Below are 26,893 nucleotides of genomic sequence, written 5' to 3' on the forward strand. Positions count from 1 at the left end.
AGCACCCACAGTCTCCCAGGCCACCCTCCCCAGGCTCTGGGACCCGGTGCTCCCGGCTGTCGGATTAGTGTCAGCAGCACAAACTACAGTCACTCTAAAGTACACGTTGCAATATGATTTTCAGAAAAGCGACATTCTCACATAGTGCTGTACGATTTTTCTTACACCATCATTCACTCAGCCGGAGGCAGCCTTGACTTGGCAAAGACAGCATGGTTTTGATCACTGTCAGATTTGCTCTTTGCGTACCCATCAGGCTGTCAGTCACAGTGCTGGGTGGATGGCTTTTTTTTTTATATACATCATGTCTTTTGATCCTGCAAAGGTTCAAACTATTTTCATCCTTCCTCAAAACTTTAAACTGATTTTATCTTGTCATAGCGGCAGAGAAATGTAACAATCCCCTCCCTGGAGACCTCAGTACTGTGCATGCTGGGGAGTGTTCAGTCTGTGCTATGGATGCAGAAAGCCTCCTAACATTAGCATTCACTGAGGTCTGACAGGATTATACAGAGGGAAAGGGACCGTAGGCATGGATTTAACGCATTCCCAAATACTAGAGCTGGCTTGGATTGAAGGAATGGCAAGAAGAAGAATGCACAAAAGGAGTTTGGCATCAAAGCTCTGTGCTGCAGAGCTTAACTCCCCTGTGCTTGCTAACCCAGGACCCACCTCCCCGGGCGGCTCCTGCGCCAGGCAGTGCCCGCTATGCCCTCCTGCCAGGAGCTGGGCTTTGCGAACAGTTTCCCAGCTAGGGTGTCATTATAGCACACAATCAAGAAACTTTGGGGTATCATAAAGCAGTTGTTTTTCAGTGTTGAATTAAAGTAACTTGATTTTGTAGAATTTCAAGTTCAAGCCCAATGGGGATATTAAGCAGAGGGATGAAAGTACCACAGCAACTTTTTTGCAAAAAGTTACCATGAAAGACAAGATTTTTGTAATGCTACAAAGACTGTATAATAAACTATGGAAGACTATTTATAGAAAAAAAATACAAATCTTTATTTTATTACAAAATTGACTATTACCAAATTGACTAGAAAGATTCAGATAATGCACAAATTGCTTTACACGTTGTAAAATGGCTACATTTACATGTCTGAGTATAACAGCGGAGGAAAACAAACAAAAAAACCCACAGGAGACAGACCAACAAATGCTAAGAACTTGTATCACTTCAGAATGTAAAAAAATAAAAATAACCATTCATGGTTATATATAAAAACCTGTACTTGAAACTGCATCATGGGAAAAATACACTAGTGACCATAATAGCTAACATACAGTATTACATGCAGGGCAGTGACATCTTTAACCTTTCCATACAGGTATTGAAATCTCCACAAGAAATAGACCTCTTCGAAATTATTTCCTGTGGTTCTTTGAAACGTACATCTTATATTACTCATCTGATGAAGTAACTATCCTGTTAGGATAATCATCATTTAATAGTGGCTGAACCCATAGGATTCCAGTGATTCCATTTACGGATAAGGCCTTTCACGCAATAAAAGACCACTAAGGTTTTACAATAAAGGTGTGATAAAATGACTTGTGTGGGAGTTGGAGGCATGAAACACTATGGGTATGAGCAGCGTATGTGGCAGGCACGGTATTGCAACTGTTCAAATCAAAGTACTGTGCGGGCATGAGGAATAAATCCTGTTATATACCTTTGTCCTTATTTCCCTTTCATTAAGGAAGTGAATAACGTTAGGGAAAGTATACTTCTTTAATTACCCTAATTTTTAAGCCCTGCTGTTAGCCTTATTATAGACTGCCATCTTACTTCCCAGTTTAATTCATGACATTGGTAATTTGATAAGGACTAAGCGAGTTTCTTTTCGCTTAAGCTGACTTCTCAAAGCTCTTCAACTCTGAGCTAACAGTTCAGTCGTGACTGTTGTTCCCCCAGGTCCTATATGATACCCACAAACTGGAAACCAGCTCTTTCCAAGCTAGCCTGTTGAACAGCTTGAGGCTATAATAATTTCACTGTGCACTAACAAGAACTATACATAACACTCCACAGCTCATTATCAAGCTCTGTCCTGTACAGTCCCTCCGCTGCGCTAAATCAGTATATGTGCATAGGTATATGAACATGCATGGTATTTTTCTTTCCTTTTAACATTGCTAAGTACAGCTGAACTAACTAACCACACTTTTCCAATAAAACAGTATGGGAGCTTTTCTTGGTACTATTTCTGGCTCAGCAATTGTTCAAGGGACATGTGTTGCAGTTTCTCCACTGGTTACCATAGGCTTTGACTTTCCCAGTCAATGTATATTTTTTCAGAGAAGGCAGCAGCAGGGTTGTCATTTATTTTCTGCAAGCTGTATTAAAGAGAAAGAATCTATATAGTTATCGATTATTTAAAAGCAAACTGAACAAACTTCAGTTAAAGGAGTCAATGGAATTAATACCCTTACTCAATTTATATCGGGTGATTTTTTCCCGTGGTATTGGCCAGCAAAAAAAAAATCTCCCATAGTATTTAAATGTCACTTGATTTCTAATTTGAGGTCTTATTCTAGGTCAAAGACCAAGTTCTCCAATTTAGATTTTTATACAAATAAGCCTTTTTGTTAGCTTATTTGTATAAGCTTGTGAGCAGAGAAAAATCTTACATTCAATGTTTTTGAACCAATAATGTATAATAAGTTGCAACATTGCATGACTATTTACAAATAGATATTTCTTTTCTTTGTCCTTCTGCCTAAAATCAAGTTTTCTAATCTTAACTCTGTAGTGCCCTGGTGTACCGTTCCTTCACTAGGGCATTTTCTTTTTAATCTGTACATTGATGCTCAAAATCAAATGCTATTTTTCAGGAAACATCTTCTACAAATGCAGTGGAGAAGTTATATTACAACAAAATAATCGCTACTATTTTCCCCAACAGTATATACATTTTGATTTCCCCATCTCTGATCTGCATCATGCACAGAAGACATGCTGTCTTGGAGTTTAAAACTAGACAGCAAACTTCAGAGCCATAAACCATACAAAATTTGTCTTCTTTTGTAGTACATAGAATATTTTCTGTTAAAAGTAACAAAACGTGATGGCATTTAATAAATGTCACACTGTGAGAATAAAGCTTAGAAAAACATCTGTTCTCTTACACTCACAGTTCTATGAAAATTCTAAATGAGGTTCAAAGAAAAGTCTCATGTACTCAGGAGACCCTTATGCACATACCTTATCGTCTGTGAAATGCAATGGGAAGCTCCCGGCTGGGAATCAGTATTCCTGAATGGAGTGTTTCTACTGGCTTGTCGTCAGTTGCTACAATTTGGTATTTGCGAATGAGCTGAAACACAAACATTTCAGTTAGCGTGCTTTGGCTTCCAGATCTTCCGATTAGGTTAAATGTTGAACCACCCAACGTTGTGTATAGAATGCCATTTTTAGAGTATTTACCCAGCAAAGGGCCAAGTGAAGTTGTAGCTCTGCTACGCGGCGCCCAATGCACATCCTCTTCCCAATGCCAAATGGAACATGAGAAAAAGGATTTATTAAGTTCTTCTGAAACCAGCGCTCCGGTTTAAACTGCGTCCAGCCATTAAAGTACTCTTCATTGCAACCCAGGGCATGGCTATTTATCATTAGAACAGTCTATAAACAAAGCAATAGAGAGCGTCTCATTACAAATTGGCTTAGAGCTACCAAGTGGATCAGCTTGTTCATGGGAAAAAAAAATAATGCAACAGTAAAAGTGAGGCAGTTTCCTCAGAAGATGTCATGTAATTCTCTGAAGATTAAACTCAAACACAGAAAAGGTCATAGTTTCCTCAGAAAAGCATTGGAAAGTTTGAAAAAATTTTTTGAAATAGCACACCAAAATATTTTTGTCTAAATCCAACAGCAGTGCAGGCAGGCATGGTTTTCAGTTTACGGGAATTCTTGGTGTGAATTCCTCACTCCTTATCCTGGGACTCATCCTTTGGGAAAGTCATTTTGAGACTGAAATATGACCAACTTCAGTGGTTTACAGGACAGTTAATCAACAACAAAATATTCTAATAAGCTACATTAATTGACTTACCCCTTTGGGCAGTACATAATCTCCCAGAACCATTTCTGTGTCGATGGTGCGAGTGGTAAATGGCACTGAGGGGGTTAATCTACAGTGAAAGAAACAAAATGGGTTAAATTTCCAGCATTTTTTCCTTCACTTATCTCTCACAGTTTACCCTACACAACAAGGTGAACAAAATTATATATACTAGAAAATTCTTTCTCCCTAGCACACACTAGCTGGTAAAAAACTTTGTGATCATTTTGCTTTTTGCAAATTATTTGAGAATTTTACCTCATGGACTCTTTCAGACATGCTTTTAGGTAAGGCATATTCTTCAAGTTCTCAGCACTCGGACTGTCATTAGCAGCCAAAACACTCTGTATTTCCTGGAAAAGCTTTTGCTGAACATGTGGATTGCGTGAAATGTTATACAAAGCCCACAGTAAACTATTGGCCGTCTGAAACAAACCAAAAAGAAACGTAAGACCTCCATTTGTGGTGACAGAAACAAGAAGTTGCCAAAAGTTCAAAGCAACATTTACGGCTGATCACTGCCTTATGGTATTTTGTAAGCCTAAGGGATTATGAGCCATCCCAGTTGTTCTCTAGGAGTAATGAACAGAAGAAAGAATCTAGTGATTTCAGGTACAAATTCCTGGATCCTAGAGGTCCTCCCTGGGGAGGAGGACCTGCATCTTGTTTCTGGAAACACAGCTTGAAAAGAAGGCCTGAGCATGTCATGTATGCCCAGGACTGAAAAAAAAACAACATGGAAAGACATGAAGAATATGCAAATTCTTGCATTTAGGCCACTGAAGCAGCTACAGGATTAGCTCACTCTCAGATGTTATGGAAGAAAGCAGGGAGTTGGAAGGATGCTAATTTTAAGAAGCTCTTGGAAAGTCAGGTTTACCGTTTCAACTCCAGCAATCTGGAGCTCTGCGATGGCAGCGTACAGCTCCTTCTTGGAAAGTTGTCCTCCAGAATAGATGTCACACAGAAAATCCTCCTGAGGGTTTGCAGAGTGCTTTTCCAGTCGACAGTCAATTGAGTGCTTGGCTGAGGAGGAAGGAGCAGGAGGTAATTAATGGAAAATCATTAAAATACTTCAAAAATAAAAGCAAAAATACATCTTACATGCAGGATTTTGAAAGAGGATACCAAGCTGTGTTCTTTTTTCAAGCGATGAGCGTTATACTGAATAAATAATGGTATTTTCACTTTTTAAACAAAGAACTCGGTCACAAAAATCACTTCTGAACAGAAAGAGCTCCTACAAACTATTAGAAATTCTGCTTTCTTAAATTAGGAATGGAAATCAGAGATGTGTTGAGTGAAGTATTTAGCAAGCAGACATCCAAGTGTGTAAAATTTATTAGATTGGATTTTCAAAGGGGATCAAGGTGTTAAAAAAAAAATCAAAGAGACTTAGCACTCAGACTCCCCAAGGGGAAATTTAAGCTTTTGATTTACTATGAGAAGGCAAAAATAGATGCCAAATTTCTACATGCTATTTTTTTTTTAAATATAGACGACTAGATTTTGCCCACCCTTTCTCATGAATATCCCAATTGTTAAGACCAGTTCCTAGTAAGGAGCTATTCATGTCAAATGAAGGTGTCAAACTGTTTTTTCTGAACAAAACTCGTTTAAAGTGTCTTTCCTAAAACCCATAAACTAAGAAGCAATAAAATAAGTGCATGCGTAGCTGGCATGACCAAAACTCCTGAAGTATTAAGTACTCAGATACCTAAAAGAAATATATCACTCAGCATTACAACCATCCAAGTGCCAAAACCTTTCTTAATCTTTAGCTATAACTGTCACTGTCTAGCAAAATATTGAAAAATATAAACGTAACTTCGTATCTAGAGTTAGAGTAACTTTTGTAACCTTGAAGGCCAATTCATCTTAAATAGACAGAAAATGTTATCAAAAAGCCAAACTGTACCTTATGTTTTAAATTGCTTCTGTTTTTAAGAGTTATGACTATATTCCAGGTTGTTCAGAAAACCTATCATTTCTTTTTTCAGCAAACAGGCTTTTGTTGCATGTAAAATTCTTGTTTCTCAAGAAAACAACTCCCTTAGAGAGGTCCCTTTTCTTACTCCTTTTCTATACCTTGCCTTTAAAGAGATTATACACTTTCTGGCTATTTACTTTTATGACAAATTAAACTGGACTCATGATGTTGCTGGCTCCCAAATTTCTGGGACTTCCCTGGGGATTGGGTATTGCCCCACAACCAGACCTAAGTGTTAGTCATAAGAAAACAGTGCTCCCATGCTTGAAATAGGTTTGTGGTTAGCTGCAGCAAAGGTGTCTCAATCTGTGCTGAAGGCAGCAATTAACAGTAGCGTAGGGCAGTAGCAAGTATGAAGAAAGTTAATTCCACCAAGCAGGAAACAGAGATGAAGGGAAAGGAGGGAAATTGTGTTTAAAACAATAACCTGTTTTAAATATATCATCCCATGCTTTAGTATGAGCTTGCCAGACTTTTGTGTTCAGACCCTTGTGAAGTTCCACGGGGGTCACCATCATCATTCCAAAAGTAGCCATCATCTGTGGTGGAGAAAGAGTTTTTGAAATCTTTCTTTAATCTATCTACTTGAAATCTGTGGAAAAAATTATACTGTAAAATAGGAGGCAATTTTCAGGAAGTCAGGTTTCTGGCAGATTTTCCATCCTGGACAGAAAGGATGGGTCTCAACCTACCTGACTGTATCCAGCTAAAAATTAGGCACAGCCAGTAGAGGATAGGAGGTTTCTCCAGTAGGTGATTCATCCTATCTATTTTAGGCACCTGTTTTAGAATGGGACAAGCCACCCTTTGGCAGTGCCTCTCTCTCCCTTGACAACAGATAGAGCTAAAAAACTGGGCTAGGCTAGATGCCTGTCATTTAGATGGCTAAAATTAGGCAGCTATATATCACCGGAGTCCAAGTTGGAGCAAGATGCGCAGCAGATGTGCTTGCAGGAATGACTAACCTCCAAATCCAGCGTATTTGCATAATCCCACACAACTCCAAGGGTCCCACCCAACAAACAGCAGTGTTGCACAACAGGTGTCTCAGAGGGAGAGGAAAGCTAACCAACCAACCTGACAACTAAATTTCCAGGATTACCCTGATGTCCATACAGCATTTTTCCCCTATATATTTAGGCATTTCATAAATGGGACGGTCAGATGGTCAGTACTAGCTTTGCACATATAAGTGTCACCTTGGATGTGCAAGGCTGCCAATATACCTGTAGCACAGAAGCTTGAATTTCTTTTTTCAGGTGATTCATTTAAACTGGTACCCTCCTCTCAATAATAGTAGGGGCAGAAAATCACTACAGCCCCAGGTAAAGACTCTTCCATACCGTTTTTACAGCCTTGATGAAGTTCAAACTTTCTTCTTCTACATCCGGCTGTAGGAGACCAAACCTCTTTCCATACAGCACCAGGCAGATACCTGTTGTTAAGCAATATTATCATTTAATGATATAAACAAAAGGGTGCACGGTGTCTACCATTCATTGCCAAGGAATGGCTTGGATTATCCTTCTGTTCTATGGTACACACCTGTGAGAACAGCACTTCAAAACACCTTCTGCATGTTTGCCTCAGACCTAACTAGCAGTGTATTTTGCTAAGGTGCCCTTACAGTAGCACCTTCTTCACAAATACGAACGACCGCTGATCCCCTCATGAGCAGCAGATCATTCTGCCAAGCAGGGCTGGCATATTTGGCAAATAAGCTATTAGGCAAAGCTACTGAAGAGAATTGAGTTGCAGCAAAACTGGGCCTAAAGAGGCCATCTAGCCCAGCATCTCCTAGCCCTTTCGACAGCCAGAAACCACTTGCAAACACTTGCAGCATCACACTCCACAAGTTTCTACCTGTTTCCACTTGCTTTCTTTTTTTTTTTTTTTTTTTTAATTAAAGCTGTCACTTCCTATTTTTCCCTTTCCAAAAGCTGAGAGTGGAAAAAAAAAAAAAACCACTTTCAGGAACTCAGTACACAGGCTGCTGAGATGAGCCAGCCAGGTCTGGCAGAGCTCACTCAGTTACACACTATACCCGACCATTCCTCTTTGGTGGGAACCACTGATGCAGTTTCTTCTGCCCTAAGTCATTCCTGGCAGACGGTTCCTTAATGTACTCTGTTTCTAAAGATGGAGGCTCCTGTCTTGGTACCTTACTCCGGTGCTTCTCAATCCCAATGTAAACATTTAAAATGGGATTTTCCAGCCCTTGTCTACAATGAATACTTTCACCATTATTCGATCACTTCATTGGTCTTTTGCTGCTGATAATTAACAAATATCAGATGGACAAAAACGGTCATGTGGTATCTGATCCCACTCTAGATAAATGCACTGTGATTCCCCCAAATTTTGGATTTGTAAGTCACTGTTTTTGAATTTTTTTACAAGCCACATAGATAACTAAACAGAAGAGTTTGTATAGCTGCTGATGAATTTTGCACATGTACTGATAGTCCCCTAGCTTTTCTGCCACCCACTTTCCATGATATTGTAGCTGATAGTTTGGAAATAATCAGCCTACACATTCATCACTGATCGTATTTTAACTGAAATGCCATGGCAGGTACAAAATGCATACCATTCTCAGGCAAAAACCAACTTACTTTCAAATGACCATTTGTTGAATTCAGAATAGACATCTTCCATTTGTCCATTGTGGTTACAAACATCATCTATTCTGTGCATGAAGTCCTCCAGGACCTAAGCGGTGGAGAGAATAGACAGAAAAGAAGGGAATAAAATGACATCAACTAATAAAAATCCTGTGTAATTTAACGTTTCAACTGTCTTTTAAATAGGTAACAATCTCACATAAGAGAGGAATACTTATGTTTCCTGTTCTTTGAACAGGATTCAATTTCCCCCTGTGTTAACATATGTTTGGATTTTACATGAGACTCATGCTATTACTCCTTGTACTTTGATGAACTGAGCTTTCCTCCACAGGGATGAAATGCTTCAGTCTGACGCTAGGATAATACTAGAGTTTCACAATAAAGAGGATTAAGCTGTTTATCACAGATGCTCCTCAAACTCAATGAGGAACACAGAGGTTAACGAGGGAGGTGTTCCCTGATGGGAGGAACATAAGAATGAAGAAGTAAAGGCAAAAAACACTGAATACAAGAAAAGTAAGCAAAAACTCTGTTTGCAGGAGCCCGTATCATTGTCGAATCATCTTACCGTTCTGCGAAGGCAGACAATCTCAACTACAGGTTTCCATGTGGTCTCACTTTTGGTCAGACCCTGATAATCAGTTTGTACTTATCATTCCCTGAATGATTTCAGAGTATTAAGTCATGGTTTTACCACTGTAGAGCAGATCAACAGCTCTCCAGGTAAACCTGATCACTTGATCTGCTTTTATTTCCCAGATTTCCAGGGAAGTGGGGAGAGAGAAAGAATTTCTCAAAGCGCAGTACCTCATTGATTGTGGTATCCAGTTTTGCAACTTCCCTGGGTTTCATTAATTTCTTTTGAAAGGCACTTCTTACCCTCTGCCAGTCCTTTCCTTCCCTAGATTGAATTAAAAACAGCGAGGTTGAACAGAGAAAGGCTTAAAGAAGAAAGAAGAAAAAACCCCAAACCCGCGGCATGTGCAACAAGACATGGCCGGGCGCCGATGCGCCTTCATCGCACCGACGGGCGCGAACTTGACGCCGCAGCCCCTTCTCGGGGGACGGGGGATGAAACCTGCTCCGGGCGGCAGCTCCGGCCGGCGACTCCGCCAGCACAGCCGCCCCGCGGGACGAAGCCGAGGGCGGGCGCCCGGTCCCCGCGGAGCCGGGCGCGGCAGGTTGGCTGGCGGCGGCCGCCCGCCCGCAGCATCCCCCGGGCACCTCGGAAACCTCGCCCGCACCGGCTCCCCCCCAACGCAGGGAGCAACCGGCCCTCCCTGCACCTCCCCAGGGCCGCCCGGGTGCTGCGGGAGCCACTTACAGGATCAGCAGCCCGTAGCCCTCGTCGCGATAGTCCCGATAAGCTTTCCAGGGCTTGATTTCCAGGCGCTGGGGGCAGGCGCTCTCCCGGCGGTACAGGGCTTCCAGGAGGCAGGGGGCTGCGATGTGCACCGAGTCGAAAGCCCCCAGCTTCATGCGGAAAATCTTGCCAAACCGCCTGTGGTACTCAGCCTGGGGGCGCAGAAGAGACCCCCCGGTGAGTGCGCGGCGCTCCCCTGCCTCCCCCGGCCGCAGCATCCCCGTCCCTGCGCCCGCCTCACCAGCGTCTCATGCTGCCTCTTGAGCCCCCCCTTCCAGAGGACGTCGGGCAGGCTGCCCATCAGCGGCCAGCTGGGGGGGCCGGGCAGGGCAGCCAGGGGGTGCCCGCGGCCCCGCGGAGCGGGGGTCGCCGCCGGCCGCGGGGCGCAGAGGGAGGAGGCGAGCAACCGCTGCGCGGGGGCTCCGCGCCCGGCGGGGCTCATCGCGGCGCGGCCGCAGGTGAGGGCGGGGTGCCGGAGGAAGATGCTGCAGCCTCCCATAGCCGCGCTGACAGACACCCATCCGCATATATGTATATATATAGCAGCCGGGAGGCTCGCTGGACTTTCATCGGGGGCCAATGGGAGCCCTGGGTGGGGTGAGGTGGGGCCGGCTGGCCCGGCCCGGCCCGGCCCGGCCCGGGGAGGCTGCGGGGCAAGCGGTTCATGAAAGGGTTCAGGCGAGGCAGGAGGGCACCGCGCCAGCACCGTCCGCGCCTCCGCCCGCGGAGCTTCCCGGGGGGTGCCGAGGGCCCCGTCCCGCCGCCCGCGGGGGGTCCCGGGGGCTGCCGCGGCTCCGGCAGGTAGCGGCAGCCGTTCCCAGGCGAAGCTGCCTGGCGTTCGTGCGAGCGGTCTCATAAAGCCATTTCTCTCTCTCTCTCTCTCTTTTTTTTTTTTTTTTTTTAAATTCGGCTTTTTAGGGGGGCGAGGCGGCCAGGGCGCATCCGCATGCAGCGTGGGGGGCCTGTGGTGTTCATACTGCAGTGCACAGGTGGCTGAACAGATCAGTCTTTCTGCAGTATTTGCACTTTGAAATGATGGTATAAAAAATGCAGGGAGCTGAGGAATAACAAGTTTTGGTGGGTGGACTGCTCTTACCCTATCTGGCTGACTAACCACCTATTTATGAAAAGGGCATGTAAGTGCATCATCTGAGAAGGCAAAATTCCCTTCACTGTTAGTGTTGGCAGCCATTAAATTCTGACAAAAATCAGTTATTGCCATGAGTCTTTTAATCGGAAACTGCACAGTAACCCGCAGAGAGAGCCAAAGGTTTTCTTGCCAAGTGAAGGCAGGAGAGGCACTAGCACAGATAAAGCAGCTCAGGTCACCTGGGTACTTAGCTCTCTGTCCTCTCCTTGCAAGAGAAGTCAGAGAGGCTGTGGATCTTGCTGCAAGACAAAAAGCTACCTGTAAACCAGAGGATTTCCAGGAAAGACAGGTATGCTACAATGAGGACTTGATTTTCTCCCACCCCACACTACCTTTTTTCATCTTTCCCAAGTTGCGTTTTGTGACTCAACTCTTAATCCCCTTTATTTAAATGTTTGATGGTAAGATGCAGAGTGTGCAGATAGATGGGTGTGTTAGACAAGGGGCAAGCAGAGGAATAATCAGAAGATGGGAGAGAGAGACCCATAAAGGCACATGTCTCAAAGTCAAATTAGTAACAATAAAAAGACCAAGGTAGCAGTGATTAATACAGAGGAAAATGTACAAAAGCATGACATCTCACTGCAGACTCCTTCCGTGATTTTTGTACATCCTTCCCAATCCTGCCCCTCTATTTCAGTGATTTTCTTCTATGGGATCATATTATGCATCAGAGCACTTTCTAGGCAGGCTTTAAAATTAAAGATGGTTCAAAGGTTTGCAAATTTTTTTTAGGGGAACACCACAAGTTGATATTGTGATTTGTTTTCTTTGAACCAGCTCTACTGAAAACACATCTTGCTGTCCTTGTAGACTGAGTGCAGCTCGGGCTTCGTTCAATGATAAGTTCTTCTGAGAAACCAGACAAGAAGAGACAACTTGTGTGCACTGTGGACACCTGCCTATTTAAGGGATCAAAATGAACTCGTTCGAAGGGTCACAGCTTAGTGCCTGTGAAACCATCTCTTTAGAAGAGTCTGGAATAGGCAAGTCAAGACTAAACTGGGCACAGGTCAATTTTTCCATGTTTGTTGCTGCTATGGAGAAGAAACCACCCTGTTAATACGAAATCTTCTCTATTAAGCTGTTTTAAAATTACAGAATGGAAAAGGTTTTATTTAACTTCTGTGGTCGTGATGTAACTCTCTGGCAGGGAAGCTAGTCTATTTGTAGCTCAGCTAGGCCTGGAGCTGAGAGAGCTAATGATTGCCTCAATTTCTGGTAAAGTGCAGTTCTAAGGGCATTTTCAGCCTTCACTTCTTCCTCCCCTCCCTTTTAAGAGATCTCAAAAACAAGCCTTTAATTTTCAGCAAGATCTTTTCTTGTGACCTTTAGAACATATCAAGGGTTATCTTACGAGTAAAACGACACTAGTTACAGGGTTCTTGAACTGAATTTTGGGGGCATATCCTCCCAGGAGTATCACTCCACTGAGGCAGCTGTAGCAGTGAAGATGTCACCATTGTCCCACAGATGTCTATCCACAAGACTTCCCAATTTTTTCTAATAATTGTAACAGCTAATGACAACTGTGAGTGAAAAACCTCTTCACTTCTACACTATGGTAAGGAGAATTTTCAGGTCAAAGACCAGGAAATATCTGCAGATCAAAACTAAATAGTTAGCTTAGGATACAGATTCTTCTATGCTTCTCTTCTGTACAGAAAAAAACGTGTTTTGATTTCTCCAGTCTCAGATGTTCCTTGAAAAATGATCTGCCAATGTGATGCTTCTGTAGAAGATCTGACAGGGACTGTTGCAGAGGTACAGAAAGGCTGTATCGCAGCGTATCTTTTTCATCACTAAAATATTTAATCAGTACCTGAAGTCCAAGTTTTAGAGCTGCTTCCTAAGTGGAAGTTATTGCTAGTCCTACCTCTTGGAAACAATAGTAACATATTCTTTAAATAAAACTTGGAAATCCCATCAAGCTAAGAACTCCTCACCAGTATTTAGAGACTGAGGTGTGATTGGAAATCTCGTTGAAACACTACAGCTGAACTTCCAACGTATTGTAAAACATATCAAAAGCACTGAGCTTATGCAAAGTTTTCATAGAGTGCATTTCAAGTACACTAAATATCACCAAAATAACTCCTCAGTGGAAAGAGCTTTAGATTGGTAGTGGATTTTCTTTCTTAATACCTGTAATTCCAGGAGGTTTGTTTTGTGACACAGTTCAAGACTCCTGACCTCTAGTCTTTCTCCTTGTTGGAAAAAGCTTTTTGCTGTTTTGGCCCTAAAATGCTTGTGAAGTCTCCTGCGTTTTCTAAAATGCTACAATGTGGAAGTGCCATAGGAGAATGGGTAGACTACACAGGGAGAATCACAACGCTCAGGAAGACAAACTGAATGCAACTTGTAAACTCTAGTGTCAAACACAAAGTTGTTATTCCAGGTTTTTGCTCATGTTTGTTTATACACTATGTTTCTTTCCAGCTGAGGATCTTAAGGGTTTTGTAAATACTGATGAATTTAGCCTCAGCTTAGGAAATGGGAAAGTACAGTAATTCCCATTCTACAGAAGAGAAACTGAAATGTATTTGAAAATTGAGATCTCAAAGTTGTTATATAGACATGCACTGTAAAATGAAAGCAAAAGAAATCTTTATTATATTTTTACTCAAACACTAGTTTTTTAACACAAAACCCTTCCGATCTCACTGCATACTAGATGATTACACTCTTACAAGATGACAATAGCAGTGTGGAAATAAAGGTCTGCTGAGCAAACTGAGACCAAGGTAATCCTTAGAGAGGGATCTAGAAAAACAGAAAGGTAGATGAACAGCTCAAACTCCACCAGCCAAGGAATCTTCTAGCTGGCCATGACCTGTTTGAGATACCTACCTCTGCAATAAACATTGCGACATTCAACAACTGAAGGAGTCTCTAATTAAGTAAGTACGCGGTTCAAGAAAATTAAGAGATTTCTTGACTTAAATTAAGCATAGTTAATGTTTACTTAAAAAAAAAAGTTGAATCTTCTTTTCTGTGAATAAATATTTATTATCTGCTTTGCATGAAAAAAGCAATGCTCCATGCATACTTCATTCTGTAGAGAGTTTAAGCTTACAGGGGGATAAGTCAGGGAGGAAGTGGTGAGCATAGACCAAGAAATTGAGGCCCATGACAAGACGTTCTGACAGTCAGCTTGGAAATACTCAGGACTTGACCAGCTCTTCCCTTTTCTTCTGATAACTAGAACCACTCTCTGGGCTTTTTCAGTTTCTGGTCTCTTCTAGCAATCTTGTCCTCCCTGAGCAGGGAAGGGAGTTGTAGCAAAGGATTTGTGCATTAGGATGCTGTGAGAATGAGTTACTGTCCCAGGCTGAATTTTTTTCTTTCTACAGAACTATCAGAAGTCTAGAAGCTTTCTTCACCTTCCACACAGCACCGTGGAAGGCACATTTAGTTTAAAAACAGTAGCATTTAGGAATCTGTCAGAATATTTCATTTTTCAAATGAAATTTGAAAACATTTCACGTTCAGGAGGTAGGAATTTCACTAGTGGATATTGTGCCATGGAAGGTGATACTGGAAGTTCAGGTTTCTCTTTATTAGCCTTCAACACTTCCATGGGGAAATTGAGGGAACTCAGCGTGAGCTGAATCCCTCAGAATGGCTCAGAAGTACCTACTGGAATAATGATTTTGTGATTGCACAATAATTGCGGGTGGATACCTTCATACTAAGCTAGTATAGGACAAGCCCTATTGCTTCTCTCAGTCTTGTTTCTCCCAGATGTCCATAACCCATCTTTTTCCTATTGACACCCATCCTATCCTTCGCTGTTCTGCAATTATTGACAGGCTTAATGTACCATCTAACTATATTTTACATCAGTCCAATGAGTAGGGATGTAATTCGGTTATTTACTTGCAAAATAATTACGTACGTTTATGACTGTAAAAATATAAGTGTCAATTTATTGCTGATGTTATCAGCGTAGCATGATGTTATGCAAAGAAAACCTTACAGAACACAAAAAGGTAGAATGTAAATAGTATTTTCCTCACCAATTGAACAGAGTGACTTACCCTCTTTTATGCTGCCTAATGATCCATGACATGTAAGCACCGTGCCTTTAGACCTAGTCTTTATTGAAACATTTTAGTTTAGCAGTATCAGCAAAGGCCTTAATTATATAGATTCCATAAATTAAACTCCTTTATTTTTTATGGTGGGTGTTAGTGACTTCAGATGATGTATCTAAGAATCAAGCTAGCGTGCATGCACTTCAGGTTAGACCTGCAGACAGATATGCAATGTCTAGATATCTATCTTTATTAACTGATCCTAAAGGTATAGAGGGCAGGAAGGTCCTAGGAAGTATTAGGAGAGACTTAGTGAAAGATTCCGCCTAAAGTCTAAAGAAGCATTTGGGTGGTCAAGTTTTGCCCAAGATATAGGCCAAAGGAGTCAGTTAAAGTTTGCCATGTCACCTGGAGGCATGGAATGTTAGATCTCTATATAGTTCAAAATGTAGATCCTCAGGCATCCCAAATCCAAAGGCACCTAAATTCTGTCGGTATTTATGTATTTAGGTTTCCAGCTGTAAAAATCCCTAACAGCTTGCGTCTCTGCCAAAATGAACGTATGCAGCTATCCGCATTCTGAGACAGTAATCCTTGGTGATTTTTCCCCATTGGGAAATTAATCTTGATTTTAGCTCTGCTTACAGAAACAGTGTACTTAAGAGCAATCGTGTACATTAATTTTTATGTGCAATTATACATTTAACCTTCTGCTAAAACATTTTACATGTGCAGTTGCCTTGTTCACATGCAGTTAATGCGCAAAGTAGCACTTGTGTTATGGTACTGAAAAATTATGAAAATATTTTCAGTTCTAGTGGTATTAATAACTCTACAATGTAAGTAAGTGACCAAAAACTGTTTGCCAAAAGTCAGGAAAGCTTTCAGAAGCAGGAAATGTTGAGTATCTCTTTAATTCAAACAACACTTGAAATCTAAACTAAAGATCTATGTTTATGAATCTGAAGCTTTTAGTTGTTGTGTGACTGTCTTAATTGCCTGGAAAAATAGCTGTTATATGACTTCTTGAGAGAATTTGCTAAAGGTGGTTATACAAACACTTGAATCAGACTTGAACTCATACAATTTACTGGATTTGTTGATTAAGCATGTAACGTTTGCACAGATTACTTTACTTTCAGTCTGATGGATGTGTTTCTGCTGAGGTAAAACTGACCTCATACCAAGTCTTTTGAAAGCAAACAAATGCTTGTTAGTTGCTAAGATTTTGAAGGCTCTATTTCTACGCTACTAGCCAGTTTGTCAAAGAAAAGACAATAACAATATAGTTCTTGCACATTTTTCTTACGTTTATCTTATAAATATTTCTTACTATTCCTGTGCTCACATGTTGCTATAAAATCTCATAAAGCATAATTGTGTGAATATGGTCTTTCATGTTATTTTTGTATTATATTTCTAGAATTGGAGTTTCACAGATATTAATATCTGGTCTCTAAATTCCCCTGAAATACCCCGAAGATAATAGGTGATGCTCTCATGAGGTTAGCATCTTGAACTCTTGCCAATATATGAGAAAGATAGTTTAGGAGGTTAAGCTAGTGACTAAGCAAGCAGTGTCTCCCCCCAGTACAGAGCCAGTACAGAACTCGGAGCCCCAACCAGCTGTTAGTAGCTTCTATGCCGTTTGCAGCTAATGCCTTCTGAATGATATACAACACCACGGCTATGACCATTTGCAAGTGTTCAGAGAGGAGGAGTGCTAATAATTAGCATTATCATCATCTTGCCCATGATTACAGTTTGGTAATAGTACCTGGTCTCTAAATTTCCCAGAGTAGGAGATTTTTAATGTTTTTTACTATCTATTACAGAGTACTACTGTGTTTCATCCCAGGGAGGGTGTGAGTGAAACAATCCTTGACTGTGGCCTTTAGAGTATTTTCTGATGAAAGGTCTAACAGATATGTAAAAGATACTATTAATCCAGCAGTACTTTTGTAAAACCACAAAGAGATGAGTTTGAACTTTAACTAGTGAATTGCTGTGAACTGAGTGCATTTTGCTTCTATTGTCTTCATTAGAGCCATAAGAAAATATGAAAACTCTATCTCCCTTTACCATTAGTCAGCCAAAAGGCACTTGGGCTATGCTTCGCTGAACTCAATACCCTCTGGGCCACATCCTGCTTACTCCTTTTCATTGCTTTTAGAGGGATTACAGCAGACTGCATCAGTAGCTCATCAGATAAAGCCTTTGCCTGAAATCCTGCTGTTTATTTCAGTTTAAATGCCTGGCCCCAGACCTCTCTAGGGAAGAGTTTCGTTTCCTCAGATGTATGACTACTGAATGCAACTATTGCCCTTGCGAAAACATTTAATATATTTATTGCTCTATATGGTAAAGTATCGAATGAGCACATCTGATACCTCCCTGAGGAAAACTCTTCTCCCAAACGCCGTTGTGATTCTGCCAACACTCCCCCCACAAAAAAAAAAAAAAAAAAAAAAAAGACAAACTTGTGCAGTTTAAAAAATGCTGAGTAACACTACAGACAGGGCACGTTACTGACAGACCTGCTGTGAGTTTAGAATCAGTCTCCAGATTCCGCAGCAAATAAATTTGTAATGCTTTGAGATGAAAGAATCCAGCAGGGTGATGGTTAAGGAGGGAACAGGACTCTACTCCTACTTATGTGTATTTTTCAAGAAATATATACCGACTTTTGAAACTGGCACTGACAGTGCTGCTCTTCGAAAGGAAATTATTTCTACCTCTGCAGGTATAACTGAAGACCTAATTTCAGGTAGTTTGTGAGCAGTTCTTATTGAAGATGGACCACAAAAGTAAAAAAAGAGCAAGACTGACGCTGCAGTTGTAGGCCTTGTAGAGAGACTTCCAGTACGGGCGACAAAATGTTCCTGGTAAACAGAGATGTTCCACCACTAGAAACATTTCTGGAACAGAATGGATTGTGGAGTAACAGAAATACATGGATAATATTTTGGACTCTGGTATATTCCCTGTTGATACTGAGATGCCAAGTAGTAGTGAGGAAGGATAGGGTTGTAAAGATAGCTCTTACCTTTTATTTTAAATAAAAACAGCATGAGGCAACAACTGTTCTGCTGGGCCAGAATTATGGGATTATAAAGCACTATGTTTACAGCATATCCTGTCCACAAAGGTGGAGTAAGGTCTTCTACTGTGCTTAACCATAAAGGGTTTTCCCAGCAAAAGGGAATCTCCAGCTTCCATCTCAGGCACAAACAGCCAGCAGAAACTCCCCTTGACTTCATGGGTCCAGCTGACACTGCAGAACTATCTGCAAAGCACTACAGCAAGGGAAAAGAGAAGTTTCCTTCACAGTGGGTGAAGTTTATTGGGATGACTTGCAGAAAGGAGCTAATGCAATTTAATAACTCTAATGCTGGACATAGAGGAGGGCTTGAATGATGAAATGGTGATGTTGCTTTCGACTAACAGGAAGGGTTTTCTTTCTTTGAAAGAACAAGGTTAGAAATCTGAGAAAATCTGCCTTCCTTTCCTCAGACCACAAAAGAATGAAAAACTAAGGGGGATTTGTCCTACAAATACTTAAGACTTGTATCATTAAGAGCTGGCATGTCTTTTTGGAAAAGAACACCACCCTTAGAAAGGGATTTTTTTTCTTCAACCTCCATTCCCCCTGCAATGCCTGTACAAGAAGGGCAGACATAGGCATCCTGACATAAGGACCTTTATACCACAATAAGTCACGTTGTCTAATATTGGAAATGCCATGCTACTGCTAGCTCTGTGCCTACATTGTATGGAAGCTGTACCCCTTTAGTATACTGGCACAATTAAAATAGTACAACTTCGTGCGGCTTTTGCTAATAGCGATCCACTTCATAAAGGCTAAATCTAGATAAACCAACCATTTCATCTCCATTAAGTTTTCTCCATTTCTAATGCATCTTGTATTAACAAACATTGTTGATGTGTGGGTGTTTCAAGATGCTCAAAGACTGAGAAAGAGCTCTGTGTAACTTCAGGGAAAAGGCTAAAGAGTTTGGTAATTCAAAATAATTCACTTAGGAAGCAAGGAGCATGGGAAGACTCTTTCCCACTGAGCTGTATTGCAAAAGGCTACAGCAAGTAACACAAAATGAAAATGTGAAAAAAAACCCGCAAACGAGAGGTAAGATGAAGGGCGTGGGGGTTATACACACCATGGAAGGGATCCCACCAAAGTGCAAGGTGAAGCTAACCACACTCGCAACAACAACAAGGACCAGTACAAGAAAGAGCAAGTCCTTTTATGCAACTGAAAGAGAAATGAGGTCACTGAGTTCAATGAGTTTATCTTACTCCACCACTAGATGTTTGCACTCGTGCACTGTTTTCACTTTTATTTACATAAGAAAGGTCTACAGTAAGTTACTCTTGGCAACATGCTCACACCACAAATCTTGCCTGAGCATGTGGGAGAGAAAGATTTATTTTCAAAGCCTTCAAGTTGTCAAATTCTTATGAAATCCACTCCTTTTCTCTTGAAGGAAATTACATTGGCTCGGACCTAACATGTATTATTCAGTTAATCCACCCGCGGAAATAGCCATGGTTTAGGCTATATCCTTTCATAGTATGATCTTTAAGAACAGAGAAGATAGCCGAGTTAGGGAAGAGTAGGAGAATGGCCAGAGAGATGAGAGTTTGTTCTCTGAGAAAAAGAGAGACTTAGAATTAGGATTATGCTTTTACGTAAATTAATAATAACACACCTCTCCAGGGAGAACTTTTGTGATTAATTTTTTCCCTCAGTGGGAAACAAGTCAAAATTATGCACCAAAATAAAATTTAACAGTCAGCCTGAGGGCCACTCAAAATATTTTCTTTTCTATTCTTTTTTTTCTGCTAGTTTGTAACAGGAGTTTTGAAATGAGCAGTCATTCTAACTGAAAAAAAACAGAACTTTTTCATTCAGTAAATATCCATTATAGAATATTTTGATAATTCTGAAATTTTTTTCCCTCAACTAACTTTTAAGTTAGAAACCTACTGCAATCTTTCCCACAAGTAGTTGTGACTTTCTTACATTTATTCAGCAAAAAGCAGTTACTCCCAAACCAGGTCCCAAACCAGCTCTACTATGAAACGAAGCTGAACACCATTGGTGTAAGCTCCATCTCTGTAGTAATAAAGCAGGAACACAAACTTTTCATTCTCACAGGCAGTAGGGCTGCTATACAGTTTCCGTCTATGATGGACAAATTCAAGGCTGAGAGAGAACGGTGTTAGTATATGTGCTAAGACTTGAATGGAGCACGCCATATTTCATCTCTTCCTAATAAGGCCTAATTGCAGGAAATTAATAGGAAACTTTAAAACATACACCCATTCTTCTGTTGGGTGTTGTCTTTTATTGTTCTCCATGGATCCCCTTTGGAATGGAGTTTTATGAGCTATCGTGGAGCAAAGATTCTCCTGCAGCTGCAGGACTGGATTCTCTCTCAGCAACAAGGGGTTCTAACAAAAGCAAACACTAGCACTCTGTTCCACGGATTGTTCCTATATTTTTCATTAAAACAGTCATTGGATAGCATACAGAGTTATTCATGGTTCAGGCGTTAGCAGGGGGGTGGGAGACATGAATTTGGATGCCATCAAACAGCAGGGAAGTGTACATCAGTCATCCATATCATGAATAAGTGTTTGAAGAACAAGACCGTTGCATGCAATCAGGGTATTAGGCTTTTTAAAGCATAGCTTGAGAAAGAAAGGTTATAAATTTTGCCTTCAGGAAATGGTTTTGATCTTTGGACTCCAAACTGGTGGAGGCGATTCTCAGCAGCTGTGAGAAAAGGTTCAGCAGTTTTGGCTGCCTGGGCCTGAATGTGCTGACCCTAGACAGCTCCTTGGTCACAGCGCTGTCTGGTTTTCTTTCTGGAGATCCAAACCCTCCCCAGACACTGCTCAGTGAGCTGCAGACTCCAGTCCAGCTTTCCAAATTCTTTTCCAAAGCCAGACACTTTAAAAGCACACTGTCCAGGGCCCTGGACTCTCCGTAAGCAGGTATTTTCTTTGGGTCTAACTCTAATGACTTTGAACTGCAGCTCACAGGAGGGCATAGCAGAAAGATGAATCACAGCAAAACACCTGAAGATATTTTCAAACACCTTTCTGAATCTTACACTGCAGGCTTGTTGCCATCCCCATCTGACCCTGGCACAACAGCTTATTGCTCGGAAATCTTTGTAGCTGAGGTGTATTTAAATTTTTGAAAGCTCGCGGGTACCGGAGATGCTGATCATTCAAGAAGGTCTTGGCAGACCCAAGCAGGAGCCGACCATAGTCTCAAGGAGTCTCAGCCACTGTTGCCAGCAGCAGTGGCTAGGCCAGCCTCGGCCAGCGCAAATGCCTTCAGAAATCCTCTCAGTTTTGAGCCCTCGCGTCGCTTAACATTGACATGCACCCAGCCACCAAGGCCCCAGGCTTTTGGCTCGCGGGCCTTGTATGCACTGCAGCCGAGTGTCAGGCACACACAATGCCAGGCCTCTCCCCCGCGGTTGTGAAATGTTACGATGACCTGGTTTGGTGTGTGTTTTTTTTTTTTGTTTGTAGCTGTGAGAAGCTAAATAAACTTAAGCATGTGGAGGCAATTATGCAGTGTAAATGCCAGCTATCCCTGTTTCTGTTTAGAAGCTGTCAACCAGCCTTTTCAGAAAAATATTTCTTTTTGCATAAAAAGTCCCTCCGCAATGATTTGAACTTGAAGGCCTCTTCCACCTCCATTTCCAGAAAGGCGGCTGGTTTGGCTGGCGAGGGGTGCCAACAGCGCGGAGGAGTCCCTGGCCCCGGCCTCAGGCTGGGCACGGCCTGACCACCCCCTGCTCCCCGCTCAGGGGCCGTTCTCCCTCAGGAGGTGCCTTGTACTCCACCCAGCCGCGGCTGCACCGAGCCGGGCCCTCATCAAACGCCCGGGGGGTTGTGGCGCCCTCACCGAGAGGGCGGGAAGCCGAAGCCCCGAAGCCCCGAAGCCCCGAAGCCCCGAAGCCCCGAAGCCCCGAAGGCCCATCTCATGGCGCCACCTGGCGGCAGCGGTGGCAGGCCGCAGCCACAGCCCTCCTTTTTGTCGGCGGAAGGGCGGAGTCGGGGCTCTTCCCCTTTAACCAGGACGTACCAAGCGCTGCGGGGATGGGCAGGGGTTTACTGTGTGCCCTGTGGCGCCTCCGGGCAGCCCGCCGGACTCGGGGCGGTGGGGAGAGGGAGAAGCCCCGCGCCGCGCAGGGTCGCCGCCGCCGGGCGCTTTCCCTCGTTTTTCCATTCCCACAGCTCCTGCTCTGTGGGGAGGGTGAATAGTTCAGTCCTCCAACATGGCCGCCACCATGAAGAAAGCGGTGAGTGTGGGAGGAGGGCACGGCGGGGCTTTTTCCCTTCCCGGCCTCTCCTTCCGCCGTGGGCTCCCCACGGGGAGGGCGCAGCTCCTCCGCTCCCTCCCGGGGCGGGCGGGCCGGGCCCTCCGGCCGGTGGAGGCCGCCGTCTCTTGGTGCTGGGGCGGCGCGGCCATGTCGCCTCAGCGCTGTCTCCCGCCGCCTGCCACCCCTCGCTCCGGCTCCCCAGAGGGGCCTCCCTGAGCGCCTGCTCCCCGTGCACGCAGCCCCCCGGGCGGCAGCCCTGTGCGGGGCCGGAGGCGGGGGGGCGGCACCTTTCCCTAAGCCGCTGCCAGGTCAGGCCCGCGCCGGGGTAGGCCCTGCCGAAAATACCCCGGTCGCTTGTCGGTGGATCACGGTCCTGGCGTTGCTACCTTGGCTCTATCGAAATCGCTTATCGTGCCATCAAACGTGCAAGTGCGGATTTGGTTACACTGGCGGTACGGAGCCTGTGCTGGTGCAGTTTGTCTGGCGAAAGCTCGCTCTGGCTGCGCAAGCTGCCTGTAAATGGAGGACGCCCAGCCCGTGTCCAGCAGCGGGTCGCCTGCCGCAGCCCCTGCCGCCACCCCCGCAGGTCAGTCGGGGAGTCTGCGTGAGGCACGGTTCAGTGGGTTTAACATCTCCTCTAGCACCATAGCACTTCGCAGCTAGCCAAATAGTATAAAATGGTGTTGCTGACAGATTACATCAACCTGTTAGACTGTACCCTACAGTGATCTTGAAGCAGAGGCGTCCGTTTCAACTGTCAGTGCTGTCAGGGAAACAACCTTTGGCATTAGGATGCCATGGATAACTGGTGTTACTAGGGCCTTGCCCAGCTATTGCTGATGTCCTTGAAGAGGCGTTTTAAAGAATCAAGTGTATAAGCAGAGTGTAGTGGCTGTAAGACTATTTTTCAGAAGCTTTGTAGGAGTAATCTTGTAGTGAGATTCAAGTTAATGTAAGAAATGAAGTCTTCATTTTGATCTCGCCTCCTTGCAGGCTGCAGAAGATGTCAATGTTACTTTTGAAGATCAACAGAAAATTAACAAGTTTGCAAGAAATACCAGCAGGATCACAGAGCTGAAAGAAGAAATAGAAGTGAAAAAGGTATATTTGCTTCAAATATCACTTATTCTTCATTGTCCTGAATTAATTTTCAGCTGTAACACAGAAAATAGGGGCTATGGTTTACTGTAAGTAATGCTTTGGTTCTAATATGGGACTTATGGTACTTTGAAAATAGCCAGAGAACATTAAAGTGGAAAAAGAAGTCATGAGAAATAAAGACCACTAGTATATTTCTGCATGCAGGTCTTAGAGCTCCTTAGTTGTCATATATGAAGCTTTGTCTATATGTAATGTTTGTTTGTAGTGTTCTTAAACTTTCCTGCCTGAGATTTGTTCATATTTATTTTTTTCTTGAAACAGTAAGGCAGTTGTTTGTTACGTTCTTCTTTCGATGTGTTGACAGAGATTGTCATGATGAGCACAGAGGTTTTCTTATGCTCAGCTGAAGAGGATAAATCATTCTAATTTTCTTTTTTAGTATTAATTCACTTTCTTTCAACATCAGTCATAGCATTTCCAAAGAAGTTTTACCAAGTTTTTAAAAAATGGTGGTACTGTCACAGAGTGTTTTCTGTAATTATTGTGCCTGCTGTGTATATTGTAAAAATGTTGCCTTGTCATGTTGATGTTTCATTGATGACTTAAGGTGCTGGGACTCTAAGCAATCCTACTTTTGCAATGAAGTAATTAACATTTGCCATCTTATTTATTAATTTTTTCTGTTCTCTAACTAAATTAAAAAATTCCTGTGTAAGAGCGTATCAGATATTAGTGAAATTTAAATCTGCTGTATTTCCCTTGTCTAGGCAGTTTATTATCCTATTAATGACGGGTAATGAGTATTGACTAGAAATTTCTACTGGTACACCTCTATTGAATTTACTTATTGTAAATTACAGCTCTGGAACTGTTCTGTTAAACATGTTGATACCATGCTGGCAGGTAGGATTTTTGCCCAAAATGCAGACTCACTGAGTTGATTATTTGACTGATAGCATGACAACATATGTGTCGAAATAATTTACCTAGTACAAAGTAACCACCTTTCTTATGTCTTGATAAATAGAAACAACTTCAAAATTTGGAAGATGCTTGTGATGACATCATGATGCTTGACGATGGTGATTCACTTCTGATACCCTACCAAATTGGAGATGTCTTCATTAGTCATTCCCAAGAAGAGACACAAGAGATGCTGGAGGAGGCAAAGGTTTGTGTGGGCAAAAGGGAGCTCCTTTACTGTGCTGGCTGCTATAATGTGATGAGCATTGGAATGGGATGATCTGTTCATCCTTTGAACCTTTTACTTTCTAAAGTTCATGTTTGATTTATGATTTGAGGGGGCTGTGCGTGCACGGTAAGTCATAATTGGGATGTCAGTATACGAAGTTTGGCCCTGTAATAAGTCTTACAGACTGACTTGGCAAAAGGTTGGCAAAGAGGTACCTCCTTATTGTTTATATGTTGCTGACAAACATGACTCAGTTTGTTTTACAGAACTAGTTGATTTTTTTTCTTTTTCAGAAAAGTTTACAAGAAGAAATTGAAGCATTAGAATCCCGAGTGGAATCAATTCAGAGGGTGTTATCTGACCTGAAAGTTCAGCTCTATGCAAAGTTTGGAAATAACATAAATCTTGAAGCTGAGGACAGTTAAAGGTGTCCAAAATATACCGTACAACTTTTCCTTGTTTTATTAAATGTTTTGATAACATTGTTACAATTACATTTTAAAAAAATCCACCACTTTATTTTCTTTTTTTTTATTTTTACTTTCCTGTCCTGGGTTCCATCTATTTAATGAGAGCTTTCTTATTTTGGTTATTGCAGTTATTTATTTGTTCAGGAAAGCATTAGCTTCATACTGTTGGTAAAACATCAAAATTGGAATATTTGTATTGTTTATTAAAGTAATAAAGTCAGGCACGTATTGTAGTTTCCTTGGTCTTGTTTTCCACTCATGTACTTAAGTATAAAAACAATAAAAATGGAGAGGTTTTGATATGCACTGTAACGGCTGTTTGATAAAAGTTTCCCTGTAATATATAGGGCATGATCTTGCATTCAGCTGTAATGCTATTTAGCTGTTTTTGGCAGCCCTCCTGGAAATACTAAATCTATCCTTTGTCTTTCAATCTTAGCTCAGATAGCATAAACACTGTTAGCTCAGTGCACAACGTGGCAGCAAGTTGACAGGGGAGAAAGGAGGGCTCTTTAAAGCTCGCATTACTATTGAAGAAAAGCTTTTGGAGCCACAGTCATATTCAGTCATTTACGACTTTGTATTTGGGAATCATAAAAGATGCTGTAAGTCAGAATGGTGAGTTTTAACTTCTAATTTTCCTGAACAATCATTTTCTAAATCCATATTTATATACCAAATTAATCTCAGAATTGTTCACAGATGATGTTGCTATGTCAGCATCAATCCCTGGAACTATGCCTCCATCAGTATGTGGAGTTGAATGTAATTTTTAAATGTCTTAATTTGCTGACTCCTTACATCCTTAAAAAAATTATGTACTGTCTCACTCTAATTCTGCTTTTGGACTTTTGCCTGCTTTGATTAATGTATTGTTCCATGGAAATGTTTTTAAAAATTAAATCTTAGCATACTTAAATCATCTTTTTAAGCTATTTTCCAAAACAGTGTGGACAGAATTCAGTTGGCCAAATATTAATCTACAGTAATTGTTCTTAATATAAATAATCAGAGCATGACATGAGTATATTTTTATAAAGTGATTAATACCTACCTATCATGTCAATTGTGTAGCATCTCTTCTTCAAACAGTGTGAATGTGGACCAAAAAAACCCCACTTGGTTTCTCTATTATTGAAGTAGTTTTAGCAAGGTAGTGATATTGAACTTCAGTACACCTGAGCAGGATCTCACCAGTGCATTGTTATTTATGAATTACAGCATTGTAACTTACATAGTTGTTTACTAAGTTTATTAGCATTGTATATAAGGTTAGCATAGCCATAAAAGAATGTCATCGACAGTGAAAATCTAATACCTCAGCACAAGCACTTATATTACATACAGCTATCAGTTGATATACGTTGTAAGTCTCAAAAGCTGTGCTAATGTTCTGTCTAGCCCTGACATTTTCCAAGTTTCTCTTCAGTAGAATTCCAGTGGTTTGGATGCTTCTGCTGCTGGACATGTCTACAAATAGCCTGGCTATAACTGTACAGATTTTTAACCTTGTTTTCTAACTGGTTGTGGCTTTA

At 42.0% G+C, this 26,893-nt stretch overlaps 2 protein-coding genes across 2 annotated transcripts; one reads left to right on the plus strand and one right to left on the minus strand.

Annotated features, from left to right (window-relative positions):
* Positions 1–3,209: 3,209 nt before the first annotated feature.
* On the minus strand, positions 3,210–10,543 carry CYP24A1 (cytochrome P450 family 24 subfamily A member 1). The gene is made up of 11 exons (XM_075166092.1): positions 10,286–10,543; positions 10,006–10,196; positions 9,489–9,582; positions 8,670–8,766; positions 7,398–7,489; positions 6,482–6,593; positions 4,945–5,090; positions 4,323–4,489; positions 4,056–4,134; positions 3,431–3,625; positions 3,210–3,320 (listed from the first exon to the last, which is right to left on the minus strand). Exons 1-11 carry the CDS (start codon positions 10,541–10,543, stop codon positions 3,210–3,212), a joined length of 1,542 nt encoding a protein of 513 aa, XP_075022193.1.
* Positions 10,544–22,322: 11,779 nt separating this feature from the next.
* PFDN4 (prefoldin subunit 4) lies at positions 22,323–25,586 on the plus strand. Its single transcript, XM_075166551.1, has 4 exons — positions 22,323–22,574; positions 23,589–23,696; positions 24,724–24,867; positions 25,182–25,586. Exons 1-4 carry the CDS (start codon positions 22,551–22,553, stop codon positions 25,311–25,313), a joined length of 408 nt encoding a protein of 135 aa, XP_075022652.1. The 5' UTR covers positions 22,323–22,550; the 3' UTR covers positions 25,314–25,586.
* Positions 25,587–26,893: the final 1,307 nt, after the last annotated feature.

Source organism: Calonectris borealis, chromosome 17 (genome assembly GCF_964195595.1).
Source record: "Calonectris borealis chromosome 17, bCalBor7.hap1.2, whole genome shotgun sequence".
In the NCBI taxonomy this organism is placed as follows: Eukaryota; Metazoa; Chordata; class Aves; order Procellariiformes; family Procellariidae; genus Calonectris; species Calonectris borealis.